The sequence below is a fragment of the Littorina saxatilis genome, linkage group LG9 (genome assembly GCF_037325665.1).
Source record: "Littorina saxatilis isolate snail1 linkage group LG9, US_GU_Lsax_2.0, whole genome shotgun sequence".
Lineage (NCBI taxonomy): Eukaryota > Metazoa > Mollusca > Gastropoda > Littorinimorpha > Littorinidae > Littorina > Littorina saxatilis.
In genome coordinates this window covers 4690068-4714232 of record NC_090253.1, presented here as the reverse complement: position 1 = coordinate 4714232, position 24165 = coordinate 4690068, and the positions used below count along the sequence as shown (strand labels likewise).

Below are 24165 nucleotides of genomic sequence, written 5' to 3'. Positions count from 1 at the left end.
CAACAACAAATCCAGAAGTGACAACATTAACCACCAGCGGTTCTTTTACTTTGATTTTAGTCTTCACTTGATTGTGATTGTGACATTCTCACTGGGTTGACTTATTCGTAAGGTATTTAGTCTTCTCTTTGTTCTGCTACGTTAGGGTACAAAATAATTGTGACATTCTGACTAGGTTGACTTATTCGTAAGGTATTTAGTCTTCTCTTTGTTCTGCTACGTTAGGGTACAAAATAATTGTGACATTCTGATTAGGTTGACTTATTCGTTAGGTATTTAGTCTTCTCTTTGTTCTGCTACGTTTGGGTACAAAATAATTATGACATTCTGATTAGGTTGACTTATTCGTAAGATATTAGTCTTAACTTTGTTCTGCTACTTTACAGTACAAAGTAATTGTGACATTCTGACTAGGTTGACTTATTCGTAAGGTATTTAGTCTTCATTTTGTTCTGCGACTTTAGAGTACAAAATAATTGTGACATTCTGACTAGGTTGACTTATTCGTAAGGTATTTAGTCTTCTCTTTGTTCTGCGACGTTAGAGTAAAAAGTAATTTGTGACATTCTGACTAGGTTGACTTATTCGTAAGGTATTTAGTCTTCAGAAAATAACTATTTCTTTTGATCTCCTACTTTAGGGTATCAATAAGATTGTGAAATTTGGACTGAGTTTGTTGTTTTGGGGTTTATGTCTCTAGATTGTTGAAGTGATTGTTATTGGGTGAGTATAAACGTGTATGTGCGATCGTTAATTTTGTCGTGGTGCCTTGAACTCCTGAATTTTCTGGACACAGTCAATACGAACGGCCGTTCTTCTTTCTTTTTAATACTAATATTCAGTTGTTTTTTTAAGTATTAAGAATTTATTTTTAAACCCAAACGTATCCATACTATTCCCAGCTAGCTTTGTTAAAATCGATTATATCACACGTACATCATTTAATGTCTGATAATGCACCGGTGATTATACATATCAAATCTGCTATTTCAGAAATGTATAGAGTGTGATATACTTTTACAAACAAGTATACTATGCTCCTTGTTATGTTTTGCAGTAGATCGTGTGTGATAACACTTCGCCTGATACAGTCAACGTCGTATTATATTTCCCCGTCGGAGAAAACGCTGACAGCAAGCAACGAAGCAACAACGTGACAACTTGGTTCGCCTCATGTAATAACAGAAGTGACGTCATTTTTTTCTTTTCTTCGGGGTGTGAAAACTGTACTTGGGTTTTGTCTTAAACATGCAACAAAAGTGACTTTTTCTGGGCCTGAAAAAATTAGTTTCATCTCAATTCAGCGACAGCAGTGAAGTTTTCCTGGGTTGTGACATTTTTTCCGGGGTGTGAAAACTGATTTTACTTCAATTAAGCGACAGAAGGTTTTTCTCAATGTGAAAACGTCAACTTAAATAGTCAACTTAAGTGAGTTTTTTTTTTTGCCAGGGTGTGAAACCTGGCCTCACATTAAATCAGCAACAGTAGTAACGTTTTTCCTTGGAGTAACAGTCAACCCACATCAAGATGGTTGTTCGTTTGTCTATCTCTGTTTTAGTGGTGGTTTTTGTAGGCATTGCTTTAATCAGTGCCGGCAGAGCTTTCATTACAGAAAGCAACGATACTTTAAACACTATATCTAGTCTTGATGAAGACAAAGAACTAAGACCAAACACGGCAAAAGATGGCAACACGCTCTCTTTCCACCCACAACATAAGACACGGTCACAGAACTATCAATCCAAAGGTTTCAGACCTTCAAAGTCAATCTCATCAAGTTCCCGAGGACAAAACTCCCACCCACAAAGCTCCAGGCATGTTGAATTTACGCACCAAAAACGTGAGAAGCAAAGAGCATCAGAAGGTCACAGAAGTTCATCACCAGGGCAACCATCTCAGAAAGGTCACCAAAGCTGGATTGGGAACATCACGTGCGACGCCTGCAAAGTCCTGGTGGGCAGCATCCAAAAGCTGATGACGGAGCAGAAGACCACGGATGACATAATCAAGGCCGCCATCGAGATCTGCAAGCTGTACAAGATTGAAAGCAGTCGTGTGTGCGACTTGATTGTTCCGCAGTATTCGGTAAGTGTGTGTGTGTGTGTGTGTGTGTGTGTGTGTGTGTGTGTGTGTGTGTGTGTGTGTGTGTATGGGAGGTAGTGTTGATGGTGGAAAATGTGTGTGTGTGTGCGTGCGTGCGTGCGTGCGTGTGTGTGTGCGTGCGTGCGTGCATGCGTGCGTGTGTGTGTGTGTGTGTGTGTGGTGATGGTGGAAAATGTGTGTGTGTGCGTGTGTGCGTGCGTGTGTGTGTGTGTGTGTGTGTGTGTGTTTGTCTGTCTGTCGTTCTGCATAGGTCTGTCTTTGTCTCTGTGTCTGTGTGTGCGTGTGCGTGAATGTGTCGTTGTTTTTGGCTGTCTGTCTCCGTAAGTCTGTCCGACTGTCTCTGTGTCTGTCCGACTGTCTCTGTGTCTGTCCGACTGTCTCTGTGTCTGTCCGACTGTCTCTGTGTCTGTCCGACTGTCTCTGTGTCTCTCCGACTGTCTCTGTGTCTGTCCGACTGTCTCTGTGTCTGTCCGACTGTCTCTGTGTCTGTCCGACTGTCTCTGTGTCTGTCCGACTGTCTCTGTGTCTGTCCGACTGTCTCTGTGTCAGTCCGACTGTCTCTGTCCGACTGTCTCTGTGTCTGTCCGACTGTCTCTGTGTCTGTCCGACTGTCTCTGTGTCTGTCCGACTGTCTCTGTGTCTGTCCGACTGTCTCTGTGTCTGTCCGACTGTCTCTGTGTCTGTCCGACTGTCTCTGTGTCTGTCCGACTGTCTCCGTAAGTCTGTCCGACTGTCTCTGTGTCTGTCCGACTGTCTCTGTGTCTGTCCGACTGTCTCTGTGTCTGTCCGACTGTCTCTGTGTCTGTCCGACTGTCTCTGTGTCTGCTTGTCTCACTCTGCTTCTCAGTGTTCTATCCGTCTTGTCAGTATGTCTGTGTGTTCGCGCGTCTGTCCACAGGCTTGCCCGCCCTTCTCTCTGCTATTGATTATCTGTCAGTCACGCTGTATTCCCTTACATTAGCTATAGTGACACATTCCAAAGTGTGTGGATTTTTTCCCAATCATTTTCGCATCTGCAGGAAATGTTTTTGGGAGTTGTGCGCTGGACGGTGCTGAACCCAGACGAAATCTGTGGCTATGCTCTCGGAGACTCGTGTGCAGTGCCTTACGACCCCGTGGGACTGTGGAACATCACTATCTCTGACAAACCCAAACCTCCCTTGACCCCGCGCGTCTTGCCCAAAGTGAGATACGATGAAGACGTTTGTCTTTTTATCTAATATTTTATACTTGTTTTGTAACATTTTTGTCCTAGTTCTCTTGCACCATCTTACTGCCATATTCATTACGTGTTTATTTAGGTGTTTTTGTGTGTGCTTTTTAGCCATTCAAACTTCATTACTAATAAATTTGGAGGAACATTTGATATCATCCTGAACATACATTTACATACACTGGTTTTAAATCAGACAGACATTATACTGACACTTACTAGAAGTCGCGTGAAGCCCAAGATTAATACACGATCCAATTTGTGAAAATGAACAGATCCCAGGGCCGGACTAGGCGAAGAGGAGGGGGGGGGGGTTGCCAGTGGTGGCCCAGGGGGATGTCCCCCCTGGCGGCAGGGGCGGATCAGTTCATTTTATGACTGGTTTTTTTCAAAAGTATATTGTGAAGATATGGGTGTGAAGGCGCGAAGCGCCGAGCCGACGGCGCGAAGCGCCTAGCTTGCTAGGGGGGTCCGGGGCATGCCCCCCCGGAAAATGTTGAAAAAAAGGATGCAAAATGGTGCAATCTGGTGCATTCTGAGGATGATCATTACCAGTTTCAGGCAGCAGATTTTGTCACTGATTAATACCCAAAAAATTGAAACTCAATGTAAAATAAAGAAATGCATACCTCATTCAATATTTTTATTTTTTGGCTGGGGGGGGGTCCGGAAACCCTAGAACCCCCCCCTCGTTGTGGGGGTCAGGGGGCGAAGCCCCCTGAAGCTGACGGGTAGGTCATATTCTGAGATGGGAAAATGGTCGCTCCTTGCATGAAACGGCATAAAATAAGCAATAATAAAAAAAAAATTAAATAAGTAAGGTACATGTTTAGGCTAGGGGGGGGGTTGCGCAACCCCCATAACCCCCCGGTAGTCCGGCCCTGGATCCAAATCGTTTACCTTCATATTCAAACCATTTCCTCAAGCGAACTTGATCGAACGGAAGGTAAAGGAAAGATCTCTCAATTTAAAATAAATGTCCAGCTTCAAAATGACATAACGCCCTCTAAATTAGCCTATGATACCACAGTCGACTCAGAAAGGCGTCTGACCCAGTGACCTAATTTCATTGCACGTGCAGCCAGGGTCACCAACGTTGCGCGTCCTTCACCTTACCGACATTCACCTTGACGTTGAGTACCGGCCTGGGGCGGACGCGGACTGTGGCGAACCTCTTTGTTGTCGGGCTTACGACCTTGACCCAGGTGGGTGACCAGCAGTGACCTTGACCTGCTGGTGTTGCTTCGGATTAGTAGTGTGTGTGTGTGTGTGTGTGTGTGTGTGTGTGTGTGTGTGTGTATGTGTGTGTGCGTGTGTGTGTGTGTGTGTGTATGTGTGTGTTTGTGTGTGTGGGTGTGTGTGCGTTCGTGAATGTGTATATATATGTATGTGTGTGTGCCACGATGTGTGTGTGTGTGTGTTGTGTGTGTGTGAGTGTGTGTGTTGTGTGTGTGTGTGTGTGTGTGTTTGTGTGTGAGTGTGAGTGTGAGTTCGTGAATTTGCATATATGTTTGTGTGTGTGCCACGGTGTGTGTGTGTGTGTGTGTGTGTGTGTGTGTGTGTGTGTATGTGTGTGTGTGTACGTGCGTACGCGCATGCATGCGTGTGTCGTTCTGTCTGTCTGTCTGTCTGTCCATCTACCTGTCTGTGCCTATCTATCTGTCTGTTTGTGTGTAAGTTACCGTTACGCCTATATGTTGTGTTCCAGCCCCAACACGGTCAAGCCAAGCAGGACGGTGGGGCGACTACCGCAACTGTGACATGCCGGCAGACACGCTGGAACTTCTCTTTCAACACCTGTCTGCTATTCAAGACCAGGTATTGATGCAGCCAGCATATTTTTCTTTAGATATGCATAGTATTTGTCGGATGATTTATTTATTTTTTTTTTTTGCGATCAGAGAATGGAGAATTTTATTGCAATTAAAAGACACGCTGGAGGCTTCTCGTCCAGAACCTATAGATGCCATTAAAGACCGGGTGTTAATGAAGCAAGCATTTTTGTTTGCACATAGTGTGTGTCGGATATTTTATTTCGCAATGAGGGAATGGAGAATTTAATTGCAATCAAAAGATATGCTGGGCCTTCTCGTCCAGAATGTGGCTACCATTAATGACCAGGTATTAATTAAGACAGGATTTCTGTCTTTACATGGAGTGTGTCAGATATCAATGTTCTTCAATGAGGGAAGAGAGATGTTAATTGCAAAGACACGCTTACACTTCACCACCGACACATTCCCAGGCAGCATGACGGTACTGGCGCGATGCTGGCGAATGCTGGCTCATGTGCGGCAACCATCGGCAATCGCTTTCCGCAGTCGGCTCGGTGCCGAATACCTCAATATTACTTATTACTCAGTATGTACATGAAAATGACTTTGCCACACCGCTTGCTAATGTTTGTTAAACATGTCTTATAACAGCTAGTTATGGAATGCAGACACTGTGACGCATGTTTCTGTTTGATCACATTGCTGATATGCATGACCAGGTATTAGCAGAAAAGAGTTTGAACCTAGCTACAGCAAGCCTCAAATACGAACACTGAAAAAGTCACTGGAAGTTGTATTGGCCATTGTTTGAGTTCGTATTTGAGAAAGGAATCTTGGGCGTAGAGAAAGGGGAAGAAGATGTTCAGTGACAGCCAACAGAACGAACCAACGTGATGTGTGTGTGTGTGTGTGTGTGTGTGTGTGCACGGTATTCGTGTGTGTGCGCGTGCGTGCAGGCGTACGTGCGTGCGCGCGTGCGTGCGCGTGTCTGTACACATGCATCTTCAAACTTATACTCTCCTGCGGGTCCATATCCCGCAGTCTACTGCGTAGAAGACCTCACTTCAGCGATCCATAATTTTCAGTTCGACTACGTCATTTTCACCGGTGACATCGCGGCGCATGACGTATGGAATCAAACTCGAAGTGACCAGCTGACAAACCTACTACGTCTGACCAAACTGTTCCGAACCTACCTGCCTGACAAGCCCGTCTTCCCCTGTCCTGGCAACCACGAGGGTGTTCCGTGCGATAGGTAAGGCAAATAGGGTTGTAAAATTGTGATTAAAACGAATTTTCACTTACAGATTTAAAAATGATTGCATTATAGAATAAGATAAGAAAACTTTTAATGTCCATGTTCATTTTACATAAAGATTTTACATACAGTATATTCTTTTGTCGTCTCCTGAACACATTAGACCTTCATTTGGCTTGTGTTACACACAAAATGTTTCAGCGCTGTCTCGGAGTTTTGGGCAGCCTATATGATTTACTAGTTTTGGTGAAAAAAGGAGTTTCATCATGTAAGGTCTCAGAATGACTGCATAAATGTATTGATTTTGCTTTACGCGACTTTATCCCCTATCAGTTTTATCTCGTTTATCATGCAATCTGTACTGATTGTTCCTCTCCTAGGCTGTTGTACTGCACTTGCAGATCTCAGAAAATTATACATTCCCCAGAAATATTGTAGACATCCCTGTAGTTTTAAGATGGTCTTATCGGTATCTTCCATTAATATAACTGTTTTAAGGAATCTCGCCATATATTTGTATAAATCATTTCGGAGACAGGACTTGATGTTAGATTAGAGTTTGCATATTTTATGTATCCATATTGTATTGATGTATTATGTTGATTATCTGATATTTTATGATCCGTCCAGTTTGATGTTATTTATGCATATTATTCGTATGTATATTTTGTTGTTTCGTTTCACACACCCCTTCATATGGGGCTATGGCCTAATGAATATCCATCCTCGTCTACTGTGTGTCAGCTTCCCCCCTGACACGGTGAAGGGTCAGTCCATGGAATGGTTGTACTCAGCCTACCTGGAGGCCTGGGGGTACTGGCTACCTTCCTCTGTTGCACAGACCATCATGAGGTATGCACTTGCCTTCACATAACAAATGGATGGAGTAATATGTACAGTGGAACCCCCTTGTAAGATCCCCCCACCCAAGCTAAGACTTCCTCCCTCTTAAAACCATCCTTTCTCAGTCGTTTTGTTCATGACTTCTGTAAATTTACCTCTGCAGTCACGTGGAACACCCATTTACTCCCCATTTACCACCCCCCCCCCCCCAATTTAAGACCCCCCTCTCTCTTTGTAGTGTTCCGTTTGTCTTTATGTTCATACGCCATCAATTTAATGTCTCATATTCAAGATATCAAGTTAATTTGATTTGATTTGATTCGACTCTTTGACTGCAATGTATGTCCCTTCTATGGTCAAACGCAGCATGTCTGATGTTCATGCAAGGTGTGTTCAGCAAAGGGAAACTCTGTTGTAAGTTTGTGACGGTGCGCTTTGGAAAGCGAAACCATTGTGTAACTATCCATCTATTGCTGTGTGTTCTATTTCATTATCTATTGCTTTGTGCTTTTACATATTGTTATCAATTGCTTTGTGATCTATTTCATTATCTATTGCTTTGTTCCCAGGGGAGGTTTCTACACCTTTTCGCCTTTCCCTGGATTCAGAATTATATCGCTGAATGCTAACTACGGAGCAAGTAGCAACTGGTAAGTGGTTAATGATAAGGATAGGATAAGGATAAAGATAAGATTGATATAGTCCTGTGAGGTGACCCTCATGGACATTCGGGCTGCTTTCTTCCTGGGGAAAGCGAGCTGCCATACAGTATACGGAGCTACCCCCCAAAAAAAACACCTGCATGCGTGTACGTATTCATGTTTCTACGCCCTGAGACTTTCACTGTGAACTTGCCACGGTTCCTTATCGTGCGCATGCGTGTACGCGGGGGTGTTTGGACACCGAGGAGAGTTAACACAAAGTTGAGTCTGGGAAATAAATCCCTCGCCGAACGTGGGGATCGAACCCACGCCAATAGCGACTACTGGTTTAGCGGTATATTATAACTCCCCTTTCAGCCAAAAGCCCAATTCCGAAAATAACTCTGTCGGGGTTGCAGAAGAAATATTCTCATAGAAATATTGAGGCAAGCTTTCCCACGTGACATTATAGGCCAATCACGTGTGGACACACGCCGCTCGCTAATGTTTGGCTTGAACTGAACTTGATATCGCGTGGGAAAGCGCGCTTGCCCCAATGGTTCCCAGAGAAATAACTCTTTCACAACACAATCTCGACAGAGTTATTTCCGAATATCTTCTAATTGTCACGTTATGCTCTCATCAAACCAACAGCTTGCGTCATCTACGTTACATGCGTCACTGGTTGTACATGTATAACGCTGTAGTTTCATAAACACGCAAAACATAAAACAAGTAAACAAAGTTGAATATGATTTTCTGCGAATTTTGGTTTGTACGATGGTTAGAGAATGAAAGATACAAGGTTTTACCTGAGATGTCTTCAAAGCGACTGAAAAATGGAACAATGTCCAGATGTGTGAGAAATACAATGTGTGTGTGTGTGTGTGTGTGTGTGTGTGTGTGTGTGTGTGTGTGTGTGTGTGTGTGTGTGTGTGTGTATGTGTGTGTGTATATGTGCATGTGTGTGTTTATGCGTGCTTGCGTGCGTGCGCATGTGTGTGTGTGCGTGCGTGTGTGTGCGTGTGTGTGTGTGTGCATGTGTGTGTATATGTGCATGTGTGTGTTTATGCGTGCTTGCGTGCGTGCGTATGTGTGTGTGTATGTGTGTGTGTGCGTGCATGTGTGTGTGTCAGTGTGTGGTGTGTGTGTGTGTGCGCGCGTGCGCATGTGTGTGTGTGCGCGTGCGTTCGTGATTTAAGCGCATAGTGCTTTTAGTTATGCGCTATAGAAATCTCCTTAATAAATAAATAAAAATTGCTTGCGTGTGTGTGTGTGTGTGTGTGTGTGTGTGTGTGTGTGTGTGTGTGTGTGTGAAGGTGGCTGTTACTGAATGGTACAGACCCCCAGGGACAACTCCAATGGCTGGCAGACGTCCTGCAAGAATCAGAGGACAAAGAAGAAAAGGTCAGAGACAAGTTAACAAGAATAACTTGACGCCTTACAGGAAGCAATCATGAGGATGAAAGTCGCTAATTGTTCATTTCAATGCTTGTCATTCTCTCAGGTTTGTTTGTTTGTTTGTTTGCTTAACGCCCAGCCGACCACGAAGGGCCAGATCAGGGCGGTGCTGCTTTGACATATAACGTGCGCCACACACAAGACAGAAGTCGCAGCACAGGCTTCATGTCTCACCCAGTCACATTATTCTGACACCGGACCAACCAGTCCTAGCACTAACCCCATAATGCCAGACGCCAGGCGGAGCAGCCACTAGATTGCCAATTTTAAAGTCTTAGGTATGACCCGGCCGGGGTTCGAACCCACGACCTCCCGATCACGGGGCGGACGCCTTGCCACTTGGCCAACCGTGCCGGTTTCTCTCAGGTGCCGGGAGATTGGTTCCGTAGAGACCTCACTTAATTACTCTATTACAAAAGTCGTATGCATTTAGAGCGCTTACTTCCCTTTGGTTATTTAATCAGGAAGCAATCAGAAAAGTCTAAATAAAGATACAATAAGAAATAAGGATGGGAGCAATAAGAAAAGCCTAACGGTGTTACCAGGAACAAAGTAAAATATATGTACATTGGAAACTTTTATGACTGTATCGCAGTGCATGTACTTGTTGTTGAATAATAACAACCATGAAAACAGTTAAACTATTTCAAAAGGGGGGGGGGGGGGGGGATGGGAGCAATAAGAACAAGAAATTCCTCCGAGGTAGGAAAAACACCCCCGTTGGTCAAAGGGAAATAACCATTCTCACTGCCACCAACTGATAAGGTTATTTCCCTTTGACCATTAATATCTCCCTCTATAAGTCCTTGTAGAATCTTAATCCACCAATAACTCCCTAACCGTGTGTTTGACTGGTCCCAATTTTTGTAAGGACCGTCTCAGGAATGTATAGAACCTGTTCACCAAGTTTGGTGACGATCGGTCCGTTCATTCTTGAGATCTATATGCGAACACAAACAAACAAACACATGGAGCGAATCCTATACACACCCCTTTACCGGGGGTGTAAAAACCTAACGGTGTTCCCTGGAACAAAGTACACTATATGCTCATTGGAAACTGTCATGACTGTATCGCAGTGGGTGTACTTGTTGATGGATAATAACAAGCATGAATACAGTTGAACGATTGGAGGGAAGGGGGGTGGGGGGGGGGGGGGGTTTAGGATGGAAAAAGTCAGCGAAATATAATGGGAGTGTGTGTGCCTGCGTTTGTGCATGCGTGCGTGCTGTGTTCTGCTATTGTACCTCGCAGTGAGCTCTAGCGAGAAAGGGAGATTCATAAGTATTCATTATTATTGCTATTCGTGGTTCTATATGCTTAACGTGAGTATTGATCTATGCAGGTTCACATTCTGTCCCACTTTCCACCTGGCCATCAGCTGAAGGCTTTCGCCTGGAATTATTATCGCCTCATCAACAGGTCAGTAACACCTGCAACATATTGTTCATGCAGTGAAACCCTTGTTGTAGGACTTGCCTTTTTTTTTTAATTTTAAAACTTTCTCTCCTTTTATCAAGACTAGACTATCAATAAAACTATTTTTACATTTGTTTTCACAAAGTCAGTAAAATCTTACCCCCACTTTGAGACCGAATTCGATCGTCTATCTTCTTTAAAAACCAAGTTTTCTCTAAGAGCTTTTCAGATCTTATAGTAAAGGGACCACCGTATTGTAAAGGCTTTAAAAAAATATTAAAAAAACATTATAAAAGAGAATTTGTGCATTCTTAATCTTTTTTCAAGACCTTGTTTAATCGGATTTGCTCTCAATCATATATGAAGAACTGTTACCCTTTGTCGTGGCTCCTCTTTCAAGATCTGAGTTTCTCATCGACAGGCGTAGTGGTCTAGTGGATAAGACGCCGGCCTCCTGAGCAGAAGGTTGAGTGTTCAAATCCCGGCCACGCCTGGTGGGTTAAGGGTGGAGATTTTCCCGATCTCCTAGGTCAACTTGTATCAGTCGGGTTATGGAAAAGTTACTGTCCTTAATTTTCCTTGTTTTTCCATAAAAACACTGAGGCAAACTACAGCTGATGGGGTCTATGTCGACCAAAAGAGTGGGATTCCCTGTAGGTCGAGTTCCTGTAGGTGGATTCACTGTATACAGGGAATCCCACAGGGTGGAGTTTTTCAATAAAACTTGCAAACCATACTCGAATTTCAAAGAACTATCAAAAAAGATCGAAAAACATCAAATTCTAACGATGTCGCTAAGCATCACGTGACTTTCATTGATATTAGCGAAACGCTACAGGAACTACACCCTGTGGTATTCCCTGTTTAATCCACCTACAGGAACTCCACCTACAGGGAATCCCATTCTTTTGGTCGACATAGACCCCATCAGCCAAACGACACGTGACATTGTAGGCTTGCTTCATTGCTTGTATGGAAACCACAGAAGCTTTTATCAAAGCGCCGGTCGATCATTATTTACTCCTTCATCCTTACTGTACCTTACTACTAGTATTCACTAGTGAATAATAGTAGTAAGGGGAAGCATGCAGGAGTAAATAATGATCGACCGGTGTGACGTTTTCATCTTTCGCCGTGGTGATATTTCGATTCTCGGCCTCGTTGATCTAGTATAAACTCTACACTGAACAACAACAAAAAAACACCCTTCGATAGTACTGATGAGCGACCTTGTGTACCTTACATTCATGGGGCCAAATTTTTCCAACCAATTTTTTTTTTATTTAACTTAGAAATTTGATTCATCCTAAAATGTTTCCCTTCTTACTCAAGGGACGTAACCACTCGGTACACGTTTTCGAATAAATCGATTTTGGGGGTGAAATCTATTACATTTCACCACCAATTTTCTTGACATGCAAGAAACTGACATGCTTTTCGTCCATAAATAATTTCACTTCTTAATTTTACCAGGAAACAACATTTCAGTCTTGAGTATATATCGAGGGGGAAATATGAACACAGGCGAAAGATGAAATCGTGACACCGGCGGTTGGATACAAGCTCCTGTGATGGAAACAACGGAAAGGTGCTTTTCCACATCCCATGTAAACTTGACAAACTCAAGTTATTTCCGAACATCATCTATCATGTTTTGTTTCAGATACGAGAGCAAGGTGGTGGGCCAGTTTCATGGCCACACTCACAGGGTCTTATCTTATCAAAGCTATGCTGTGATCATTACATTATACTATGACTGACACAAACGGCGATTAACTCGACTAACTGCCTAAATTACTCAGCAAAATGAACAGAAATTGTCTTGTTTCAGATAAGTACGAGAGCACGAGGCTGGGCCAGTTTCATGGTCACACTCACAATGTCTTATCTTATCAAAGCTATGACTATAATATAGGCCCTATAACTGACACAAACGACGAGTAACTCAACTAACTCCCAAAGTGAACAGAAATCAAGTTGTCATGTTTCAGATACGAGAGCACAGTGTTGGGTCAGTTTCACGGCCACACTCACAAGGTCTTATCTTATCAAACCTGTGATATATATAACTGACACAAACGGCGATCGAGTATCTCAGCTAACTGCCTAAACTAATTAATGAACAAAAATGGTCTTGATTCAGATACGAGAGCACGGTTGTGGGTCAGTTTCACAGCCACACTCACAAGGTCTTATCTTATCAAAGCTGTGACTAGTATATTACTGACACAAACGCAAGTAACTCAAATAACTGTCTACATTAATTAATGAACAAAAATTGTCATGTTTCAGATACGAGAGCGAGCACGGTTGTGGGTCAGTTTCACGGCCACACTCACAGGGTCTAATATTATCAAGCTGTGACTAGTATGTCACAAACGGCGATTAACTCAACTAACTCTAAATTACTAAGCAAAGTGAACACAAATTGTCTTGTTGCAGATACGAGAGCACGGTGGTGGGTCAGTTTCACGGCCACACTCACAAGGACGAGTACGAGGTGTTCTACGACCTGCACAACACCTCGCGTGCATTGGGCGTGTCCTACGTTGGTGGCAGCGTCACGCTCTACAGCTACACCAATCCTGGATACCGCATCTACACCATTGATGGCAACTACACGGACAGTTCATGGGTAGGTCGTGGTTGACATGCAAGTCCTTTTTTCCAATGTAAACCTACGGAAAGAGATCATTTAAGTACCGAACCCCTTCTGCCTTCAGAAGTATGTACCCATAGATCTTCGCACGTACCATTAGCTTACCTGTCATTGTTCAAATCTAAAATTAAAATTAAAAATACACATTTCTTCAAATGTCTACCTTACACACACTGTCAAGCCTGGTCCGTTCCTTATCTTCATTTTCAGTGTCAATTGTACATTGCTCTTCACGTGTGTCAGTGTACGTGTGTACGTGTATGTGAGGGAACTCGATCCACAAGGACAATAAGATATACCAAAGACTGAATGTGTCTGTGTGTGTGTGTGTGTGTGTTCTAGTGCTAGTCTTTCGGATGAGACGAAAAACCGAGGTCCCTTCGTGTACACTACATTGGGGTGTGCACGTTAAAGATCCCACGATTGACAAAAGGGTCTTTCCTGGCAAAATTGTATTTACGTATAGGCATAGATAAAAATGTCCACCAAAATACCCGTGTGACTTGGAATAATAGGCAGTGAAAAGTAGGATATGCGCCGAAATGGCTGCGATCTGCTGGCCGATGTGAATGAGTGATGTATTGTGTAAAAAAAAATTCCATCTCACACGGCATAAATAAATCCCTGTGCCTTGAATATGTGCGCGATATAAATTGCATAAAAAATAAAAATAAAAATAAAAAAATAAATCCCTGCGCTTAGAACTGTACCCACGGAATACGCGCGATATAAGCCTCATATTGATTGATTGATTGATGGTGTGTGTGTGTGTGTGTTTGTGCTGTCTGTCTGTCTTGTCTGTTTAACTTGCCTCAGTGTTTTTATGAAAAAGCAATGAAAACAAGGGAAAACAACTCTTCCAAAACCCATAACAACCTGACAACCCTATTACCGGAATTCTTCTGTTGTGCACGTGCAGGAAATTCTGGATTATTCTCACTACTACCTGGACATTGCGCGAGCCAACACAGCTGGCAAAGCTACACCCACCTGGTCAAAGGAATATTCTGTCAAGGTAAGTTCACTCTGCCAATCGTCAGTGTGTATAGCGTGTTGTTATAGTATTCTGGTACAAACAGTATTTTCCACATATGCTGTTCTTGATACAGTGAAACCCGTCTTTTCGGAGACCTAAAACAATTATAAGAAATCAGGTCTTAAAAAAGAGGGAGTTTGAAAACGGAGGAAAAATTACAGACGTCAAGTTACGCCCACGGCAGGGGGGAAGGCTGGGGGGGGGGGGGGGGGTGGTGGGGGTGGTTGGTGTCTTATAAAGGGAGTCCAGTCTGTTTAGTCTATCATCATACTAGCTATTGTAGTATTTTCTGCTGTAGTTGAAATCCTACCTTTTCTTTCACTACAAATTAGAAGATAATTGTAGAGCAGTTAGTTATAAAAAGCAAGGGAAAAACTTCAGTCGCATAAAATCCACAAACATTCTTGTTTGTCTTATGTCAAACTAACCTTTGAGGACAGTTGTCCGAAAGCAACAGTCTGAGTCATGCATTTGTGGATGGCCCTGCCGAAAGCAATTATTCAGTTTTTGTATTGTGTATTTGCTCAGTGTCTCAAAATCTGGCTCTGATCGCCGTCATCCCGAGAACTTCAACAGTGGCCATCCACATTAGTTGCATCGGTTTTTCTCGCTTTGAATCCAAAGTATGGAACCAACTCCCGCATTCACTCAGGCACTCCACATCTATGCAATCATTCAAAACCTCACTCAAAACACACCTCTTAATTCCCTCACTAGTCCGTTAATGACCACACATCACCCTCTCCTGCTGGTCCTTGATCTGTCTCTTTCTTTCTCCTTCTTCTTCCCTTTCCAGCTCTATTCTTCTTCTCTCAACTAATTTTATGTATCCAATACTTTATTTATTTATTTACGACTGTTTTTCCGTCTAGAATGCATGTGCCTGTAGTTGGTATGAGTGAGTGCGTCGCGTTCTCGCTGTGCGCCTGTCTGCGAGTGTATGAGTCCGAGTGTCTTGGTCCTTGTCGATTTGTGTTTCGCATAATGTTCACTATGTATTTTATATTTTGTAAGCGCCTAGGGCTATATTTAGATTAGGCGCACAAATGTTCATAATAATAATAATAATAATTTTCATGAAAAAAACGCTAAAGTGAACAGTGTATATATGTTTAAAAATGCGGTTAGTTTCCCAGAAACAGACTTGTAACTGTTTTTGCCATGCGTTTTAGTATGCATGCATGCAAGAAAGCAAAATACAGTCTGACACCCAGAGTCCATTTTTATTTTGTGTCCATGTGGCTTTTTTTGAAAGATTTTGAAAGTTAATTATTTTGTTTAAATATCATGTTTTATTATTTATGTCAATATTTTTTTTTACAGGAAACCTACAAGATGCCCAGCCTCTTCCCAGAGGATTGGAATAATCTGATATACAGAATGAAGGCCAATGACACACTCTTCCAACAATACTACTCGTAATAGTCCCTTTCTTCCTTGAAGGCACACTCCTAATCCCATGAAAATGGGCTGGTTCACCATCTAAGATCTGGCCAGGCGTTACATGAGATAAGACCATCCCTCCGTTTGGTCACATACCAAAACTGAACAGCCTGAGTGCTCTCTGTGCACAGTTGAAATTGTTTTATGAATGAATTTCGTAAAAGAAACTAGTGTTTTTGTAAGAATTTAATTCATTAAAAAATATCCAGCTCACCACAAGCAAGCTGGCATCGTGTAATATTGGTATGTGACCAAGTGGAGGGATGGTCTTATTTCATGTAATCGTCTGGACATATCGGAGATGGTGAGACAAACTGTTTTTACAGGAAGGAATGTTCCTTTAACATTCATTGTCTGAAGTGTGTTAATCATTACTCCCTCTCAGCATACATATCAGTTTTTGTTTGTTCGCTTCTCATACTTAAGTTTGTGTGAGATTATGTTTGTTCTTGTGCTTGTTTCTTTCATTTGCCTTTCACTATCTATTCACAACAAGGAATAATGTCATGTTTGGTGCCTGTATACTTCCCCCTGTGTGTGTAGGCGGGGTGTGTGTGTGTGTGTGTGTGTGTGGGCTGTGTGTGTGTGGGTGTGTGTGTGGGCGGGGCATGTGTGTGTGTGTGTGTGTGTGGGTGGGCAGGGTGTGTGTGTGTGTGTGGGTGGGGTGTGTGTGGGTGTGTGTGTGGGCAGGGTGTGTGGGTGTGTGTGGGCAGGGTGTGTGTGTGGGCTGTGTGTGTGTGGGTGTGTGTGGGTGTGTGGGCAGGGTGTGTGGGTGTGGGTGTGTGTGGGCAGGGTGTGTGTGTGTGTGGGCGGTGTGTGTGTGGGGGTGTGTGTGGGTGTGTGTGGGTGTGGGTGCCTTTGTGTGGGTGTGTGTGTGGGTGTGTGAGAATGTGTGTGTTTTATTGTAATACACCTGCTGGTAAAAGACTAGGAGTACAAAATATGGCATAAACATGAGCCCAAGAAAATGTGCCTGGAAAGGTTTAATCCTTTGTCAATGTTTATCTCGTAACAATACATACTTATTAAGCACAACACAGTATACACAGCATTAAAATAATAAAAAATGAAAGAATCAAAAAACAAGAAAGGTAGGTTGTTGGAACGTTTGTTATTGACAAAACAATATATTCACAAATATATCGACCCAACGGTCTTTTAAGTGCACAGACAAACAATAACGAAAACTTATCTGGCTGATTTTTTCTTCTGCCTGCCACGAAGCCGCAAGCGAATGAAGTTTTTGGATTTATTAAAATAATAAAAAATTAAAAAATTCAGTTTTTAGCAGATGCCTTCTGTAGAGGACTGTGTGTTTATTCTATAAGCATACATGTTTAGGTTTTCTATTACCTACATCAGAACTAGATATTTATTTAGAATGTAGAAAAAAGTGTTAATTTTGTTATTAAACAAAAGTAAACAGATTCATGGAAAAGAGTTATGAAGATATTTCCCACCACATTCATGAAATCATAATTCTATACTGGTATGTCATCGTTACAAATTAAGGCTGCAAACAGTCACATTTTTTATTTCAGTGTTGAAAAGAAAGACTACTACATGTACAAATTTTATATTTCAATTCCTGTTTCAGATTCTATCACAAGTCAGCAGAGACCGCCCACTGTGATTCTCGCTGCAAACAAAATATGCTGTGCCATCTGAAAACAGCAATGCCAAGTGACCCTGACTTTTGCAAGGATATATTCAACTCTACAAATGTAGATGCTTTATAGCAGTCCGACAAAGCAAGAAGGTCAACTATACAGATGTCATGACACTTTTTACGATGGTGGCAAGTGTTAAGAATGAGATATAGTACCGAAGCAACATACTGCAGAAATGTCATTACAAAAACATCTCTAAGCTATTGCCATGATTAAACAAAAAATGCACTAAAACATCAAGTTAAACATAGTATATGCAAGGAAACAACATTCTGATGATACAGTTCATATTGCAAACTGAACACCAAAAGTTTGTCATCTAGCTTGAAACAAGTGGATTTCAAGTGGGTTTGACTTTATTAAGAAAATACTGCATCTGTTACTGGACAGTTTAATTGCTTAACAAATATCAGTAGATACCTGAGACTATAATGCCGAGTGATTTCAACATGGCTTCATTAATATCTTTTTCAATGCCATGGAAAAAAAAAGACCTTCAAAATACCCTGGTATCCTTGACCTTTGCACACACAAAAATAAAAAAATACCAACGATGCAAAGCAGCTGAATGATTTTTAAGTGAATTAAAATATGCTTAGGCAGTGTCCCTGCATCAAACTCACAATCACAGGCTAAATGAGGTTGCCCTCTCAAGGTTAACAGACAGGGTTTCAATGGCAAATGAGTACTATAAGCCTCATATGGCATCAACGAAAATGAGATTCAGTGTTCGACAGATGTAAATCGACAGATGTAAATCAATGTCGTCACGGAATTTTGGCGCAACTCATTTTGGACAGCTTTTTAGCAGAAAGCCAAAACTGATTTTTTTTATTATGTTTATATTTGTACCTCAGGTATTGATAAAAAGATAAAAGAATGTCAAATCATGTATTTCCATTGTATTTTTGTGAATAATTCTCATCGAGAATGATTTACTTGGTCCAAAGCACTTAAACATCAAAATCGCCAAGAATCCAGTTAGGCCAAAGTTCTAGGACGACGACGAAATTCTGTAAGCTATGTACTCTTCAGACCTTGTATTCAGTGAAATTACACGCATCAAAAGCATGAAAGGTTTTATTTTAGACAAAAAGAATAACACACTGATGCAATATTTTTATGTTCTGACAACAGATGTTTTGTTTATGATTGCTGTTTAGATTTCATTCACCCTCTATATTGTAATGTGTACGTGTTAAGGCACGTGTGTGTGTGTGTTAAATGTGCATGCTGGAGTCATGTTGAACTAAACAACCAAAGAATCATAATGCTCACAGGTAAGGTTCTCAAGCTGTCCAATAATTCATGGCACATACTTGTATATTTACACCCCTGGTATAGGGGTGTGTATAGGATTCGGTCCATGTGTTTGTTTGTTTGTGTGTTTGTGTTCGCATATAGATCTCAAGAATGAACGGACCGATCGTCACCAAACTTGGTGAACAGGTTCTATACATTCCTGAGACGGTCCTTACAAAAATTGGGACCAGTCAAACACACGGTTAGGGAGTTATTGGTGGATTAAGATTCTACAAGGACTTATAGAGGGACATATTAATGGTCAAAGGGAAATAACCTTCTCAGTTGGTAGCAGTGAGAATGGTAAGGACGGGGGTGTTTTTCCTACCTCGGAGGAATTTCTTGTTTTATATGTTTATAGTGATACTTTTCAGTGAGTCTTAATTATTTGTTCAATACTTTTTGAATTTGATATGTTTAAGAATATTTAACAGTTATCACTGTCTGCCGTATCACACTACTGACACTGAAGCAGTGAATTTGATATGTATAAGAATATTAAACGGTCATGTCTGCTATATCACACTACTGACACTGAAACAACTTGAATTTGATATGTCTATAATTAAGAATATTTAACGGTCATGTCTGCTATATCCCACTACTGACACTGAAACAACTTGAATTTGATATGTCTATAATTAAGAATATTTAACGGTCATGTCTGCTATATCCCACTACTGACACTGAAACAACTTGAATTTGATATGTCTATAATTAAGAATATTTAACGGTCATGTCTGCTATATCACACTACTGACACTGAAACAACTTGAATTTGATATGTATAAGAATATTTAACGGTCATGTCTGCTATATCACACTACTGACACTGAAACAACTTGAATTTGATATGTCTATAATTAAGAATATTTAACGGTCATGTCTGCTCATATCACACTATACTGACACTGAAACAACTTGAATTTGATATGTATAAGAATATGTAATGGTCATGTCTGCCATATCACACTATACTGACACTGAAACAACTTGAATTTGATATGTATAAGAATCTAAACAACGAAGTGACTGTGGTAAGATGAACAAAGTTAAAAAACAAAGGAATACTGTACTCACCAATACAAGAACGGGACAAGACGATACGAATTTTCGCTTATAGAAGTTTATTTGTTGCTTAACGTCCAGCCGACTACGCAGAGCCATATCAGGACGAGGAAGGGGGGGATGAAGGGGGCCACTTGTCAAGCGATTCCTGTTTACAAATGCACTAACCCATTACTTGTGTCCCAGCAGGCTTTAGTAAAACTAAATTAATACCTACTGGAAGATTACCAGTTTCCAGTATGTTAAAATAGGCTTAACCTATCTACTGCTGGACTTACATCAGAACACTAACAGATTAAACTATACATGAATCGCGAGACAAGCGGCAAGAGAAGAGATTTTTGGAAAAAATACAGGTGAATGAGCAAAGAAGGCAGAAAAAAGAAAAGAATTCATGAAGAAAAAGAGAGCATGACAGGAAAGAGGAACCAAAAATCTACCTAACAGCAAACTAGAAAGCTCCTGCGGTTCCAAAAACAGGAGGGGCCTTTAATTTCATAACCGCAGTGCCCCACTGCGGGACGCTTATAGAAGCTTCATCAGGAAAAACAAGAACACAAAAGACAACAAAAAGCAGACGCAACACGGAACGAACAAGGTTTGAAAGAAAATGGAGGGGAAACACGCAAACAAGAAGGGCAAAGCCCATACGACTCACATGCTTGACCTAAACCTAGCAATGACATCATACACTAAGAACTGCTTTACACATTTTTCCTACCAAAATACATGTGACCTTGACCCAAGGTCAAGGTCATCCAAGGTCATGCAACACAAAGCTGTTAATTCAAGACATAGGAAGTACAATGGTGCTTATTGGCTCTTTCTACCATGAGATATGGTCACTTTTAGTGGTTCACTACCTTATTTTGGTCACATTTCATAAGGGTCAAAGTGACCTTGACCTTGATCATATGTGACCAAATGTGTCTCATGATGAAAGCATAACATGTGCCCCACATAATTTTTAAGTTTGAAACAGTTATCTTCCATAGTTCAGGGTCAAGGTCACTTCAAAATATGTATACAATCCAACTTTGAAGAGCTCCTGTGACCTTGACCTTGAAGCAAGGTAAACCAAACTGGTATCAAAAGATGGGGCTTACTTTGCCCTATATATCATATATAGGTGAGGTATTCAATCTCAAAAACTTCAGAGAAAATGGGAAAAATGTGAAAAATAGCTGGTTTTTAGACAACATTTATGGCCCCTGCGACCTTGACCTTGAAGCAAGGTCAAGATGCTATGTATGTTTTTTGGGGCCTTGTCATCATACACCATCTTGCCAAATTTGGTACTGATAGACTGAATAGTGTCCAAGAAATATTCAACGTTAAAGTTTTCCGGACGGACGGACGGACGGACGTCCGGACGGACGGACGGACGGACGGACGACTCGGGTGAGTACATAGACTCACTTTTGCTTCGCATGTGAGTCAAAAAGGGGAAGGAACTCTAGGAACGGAAATGAATGAAAGGGGAGAGAAGTGGTTGGATGATGTCATGGGCACAGGCATACTAGACTTAAAGTGATACACATTCATAAAAGGGGGGTGGGGGTGGGGACAGAGGAAATAAAAAAAAAAAAAAATAAAATAAAATAAAAAATAAATAAATAAAAAAAGGGGGTAGGGGGGGGGAAACAAACGTACGCACGCACACGCACACATACACACACACACACACACACACACACACACAACCAAACACATGAAATCACACATAAACACACACACACATTCACACTCAAACACACACACACACATGTACTGTAAATCCACAGTATGTTTGGGGAATAAAAGTACATCACATTTTCGCATTCAAACCATCAGGTGTGGATGTGCCCAGGAATAATATAAAATCGGACTCTACTTGTTTTCTGTCTGTGGAGGTGCTGTACATTTGCCAGACACCTTTCACACGTGCATCCAGGGAGGTGTGGTTGCTGCTGTTGAAATGTTGGGCAACAGACCTACAGCGGCGATGCCGAATATCTGCCAGATGTTCGGTGAAGCGGGTAGAGAGGGTTCTTTCGGTCTCACCAATGTAGAGTACTTTGGGGCATTTGAGACAGGATATGGCATAGATGAGATTGCGGCTGGTGCAAGAGAACGTGCGTTTAATGTTGAAATCTTTTTGGGGGCCGGTCAGAGTGGTAGAATGGCAAATGTGGGGGCAGGTGTGGCAACGAGGGTTCTGGCATGCGTGTGTGCCGGGTTGTAGGGGAACTGGCGAACGAAGAGAGGATCGAACCAGGGAGTCTCGAAGGTTGCAGTCCCGTCGGGAGGCCAACAAGGGTGGCAGGCTGAACGTTTCACCAACAGAGGGGCTAGACTTAAGGATGAACCAATTGGTTTTCAAAATGTGGCGAACAGGTAGGTTGTGGGGATGGTGGGTCAGAATTGCCACAGGTCTGTCTGATCTGTCTGAGGTGGATGATGGCTGCAGAGCTACTTGTCTCGGTATGCAGCGAACTTTATGTAAGGCCACATTCAAGAGGCTGGATGGGTAGTCACGTTGAAGGAAGAAGTCAGACATTTCTGCTGCTTTTTCTTCAAAGTCATCTGTGTCAGAACAGATGCGGCGCAGTCTGAGAAACTGGGAAAATGGAATGCTCCGGATGGTGGAAGAAGGGTGAGAGGAATGGAAAGTAAGGTAGGTGTGAGCATCAGTGTCTTTGTAATGAACACTGGTGGAAAGAATGCTATCAGACAGGGAAATGTTCAAATCCAGAAAGGCGACTGCGGAAGGAGAGATATCAAAGGTGAATTTGATGGAGGGATGGTAGTTACTGACAAAATGTATGTAATCAGTGAGGTCAGACAACGAGAGAGAGGTGGCACCGAGGCAATCATCGATGTAGCGTTTGCACAGTTCAGGCTGAGGTCCAGTGTAAGTGGAACGAATCTGGGATTCCAGGTGGCCCATGAATAGACAAGCATAGGAAGGTCCCATTTTAGTGCCCATGGCGACACCACTTATCTGATGAAAGACTTGTCCATCAAACTCAAAAGTATTGAGCGTGAGGACAAGCTCCGCGAGACGGAGGAGGATGGGAGTGGGTGGGTCGCGAACAGAACGATTGTCCAGGAAGAACTGAAGTGCTTGAAGTCCGTCGGAATGAGGGATGGAGGTATACAGAGAACACACATCCATGGTGAACAGAAGGTTGGGATGAAAAGAAGGGTTGTTGTTGATTTCACCCAGAAGGTGAAGCGCATGAGTGGTGTCTTTGATGTATGAAGGCAGTGTCTGAACGATTGGTTGCAAGAGATGGTCGAGGTACTGAGACAGATGCTCAGTGGGGCAACTGCAAGCGGACACAATAGGTCTGCCTGGAGAGTCAGGTTTGTGTATCTTGGGCAAGAGATACAATTTGGGTTGTTGAACTTGAGACTTGTTCAAGTGTTTTGCAGTAGGAGGAAGCTTGTTTTGTGTGACAGCAGTTTTAATGGTCTGGGCAATGAGTTTTTTGTCTGACAGAAGTGTTGGTTCCGTTAGGGATTGATAAGCAGTAGTGTTGTGGAGCTGCCGATTGGCTTCTTGGATGTACATGCCGCGGTCCCAAACCACAACAGCCCCTCCTTTATCTGCTGGTTTTATGACGATGTCAGATCTTTGTTGTAAGGACTTGAGGGCGACAAATTCTGATTCAGAGAGGTTGCTTTGTTTGATGGGTTTGGGTTTAAGAGCTTTGATGTCTGCCTGACATTGTGAAATGTACAGTTCAACATGGGCAGACTTACCACATGGTGGAAGGTTGCGGCTGCCTGGTTGGAAGAGTTGAATGAAGATGTCCTGTGATGTAGGAGGTCTAGGGACTGAACCTAACACAGCCATCCATCTGAGAGTACGGAAAAAACGCTCACAGTCAAGGAGTGTTTTGTACTTGCTTGTGGTTTTGGTTAAAGGAACAAACTTGAGTCCTTTGGACAGGACTGAGCGTTCATCCTCTGATAAAGTAAGTGTATCTGGGATACAAACTACTGCTGTCACACAAAACAAGCTTCCTCCTACTGCAAAACACTTGAACAAGTCTCAAGTTCAACAACCCAAATTGTATCTCTTGCCCAAGATACACAAACCTGACTCTCCAGGCAGACCTATTGTGTCCGCTTGCAGTTGCCCCACTGAGCATCTGTCTCAGTACCTCGACCATCTCTTGCAACCAATCGTTCAGACACTGCCTTCATACATCAAAGACACCACTCATGCGCTTCACCTTCTGGGTGAAATCAACAACAACCCTTCTTTTCATCCCAACCTTCTGTTC

At 42.3% G+C, this 24165-nt stretch overlaps 2 protein-coding genes and 1 long non-coding RNA gene across 3 annotated transcripts; 1 reads left to right on the top strand and 2 right to left on the bottom strand.

The window, feature by feature from the left end:
- The first annotated feature begins 1061 nt into the window (after positions 1–1061).
- Positions 1062–17590, top strand: LOC138975119 (sphingomyelin phosphodiesterase-like). The gene is made up of 13 exons (XM_070347781.1): positions 1062–2085; positions 3123–3287; positions 4398–4521; positions 5025–5134; positions 6177–6346; positions 7094–7201; positions 7762–7842; positions 9153–9240; positions 10640–10716; positions 13156–13348; positions 14292–14387; positions 15732–15826; positions 17449–17590. The coding sequence occupies exons 1-13, from the start codon at positions 1528–1530 to the stop codon at positions 17588–17590; spliced, it is 2007 nt and encodes a 668-aa protein (XP_070203882.1). The 5' UTR covers positions 1062–1527.
- LOC138975120 (uncharacterized) lies at positions 16834–21339 on the bottom strand. Its single transcript, XR_011458513.1, has 2 exons — positions 19648–21339; positions 16834–19579 (listed from the first exon to the last, which is right to left on the bottom strand). It is a non-coding gene; the product is annotated as an uncharacterized lncRNA (long non-coding RNA).
- Positions 21340–21698: 359 nt separating this feature from the next.
- Positions 21699–23732, bottom strand: LOC138977012 (uncharacterized). Its single transcript, XM_070349903.1, has one exon. It carries the CDS (start codon positions 23730–23732, stop codon positions 21699–21701), a length of 2034 nt encoding a protein of 677 aa, XP_070206004.1.
- Between the last annotated feature and the right edge of the window lie 433 nt (positions 23733–24165).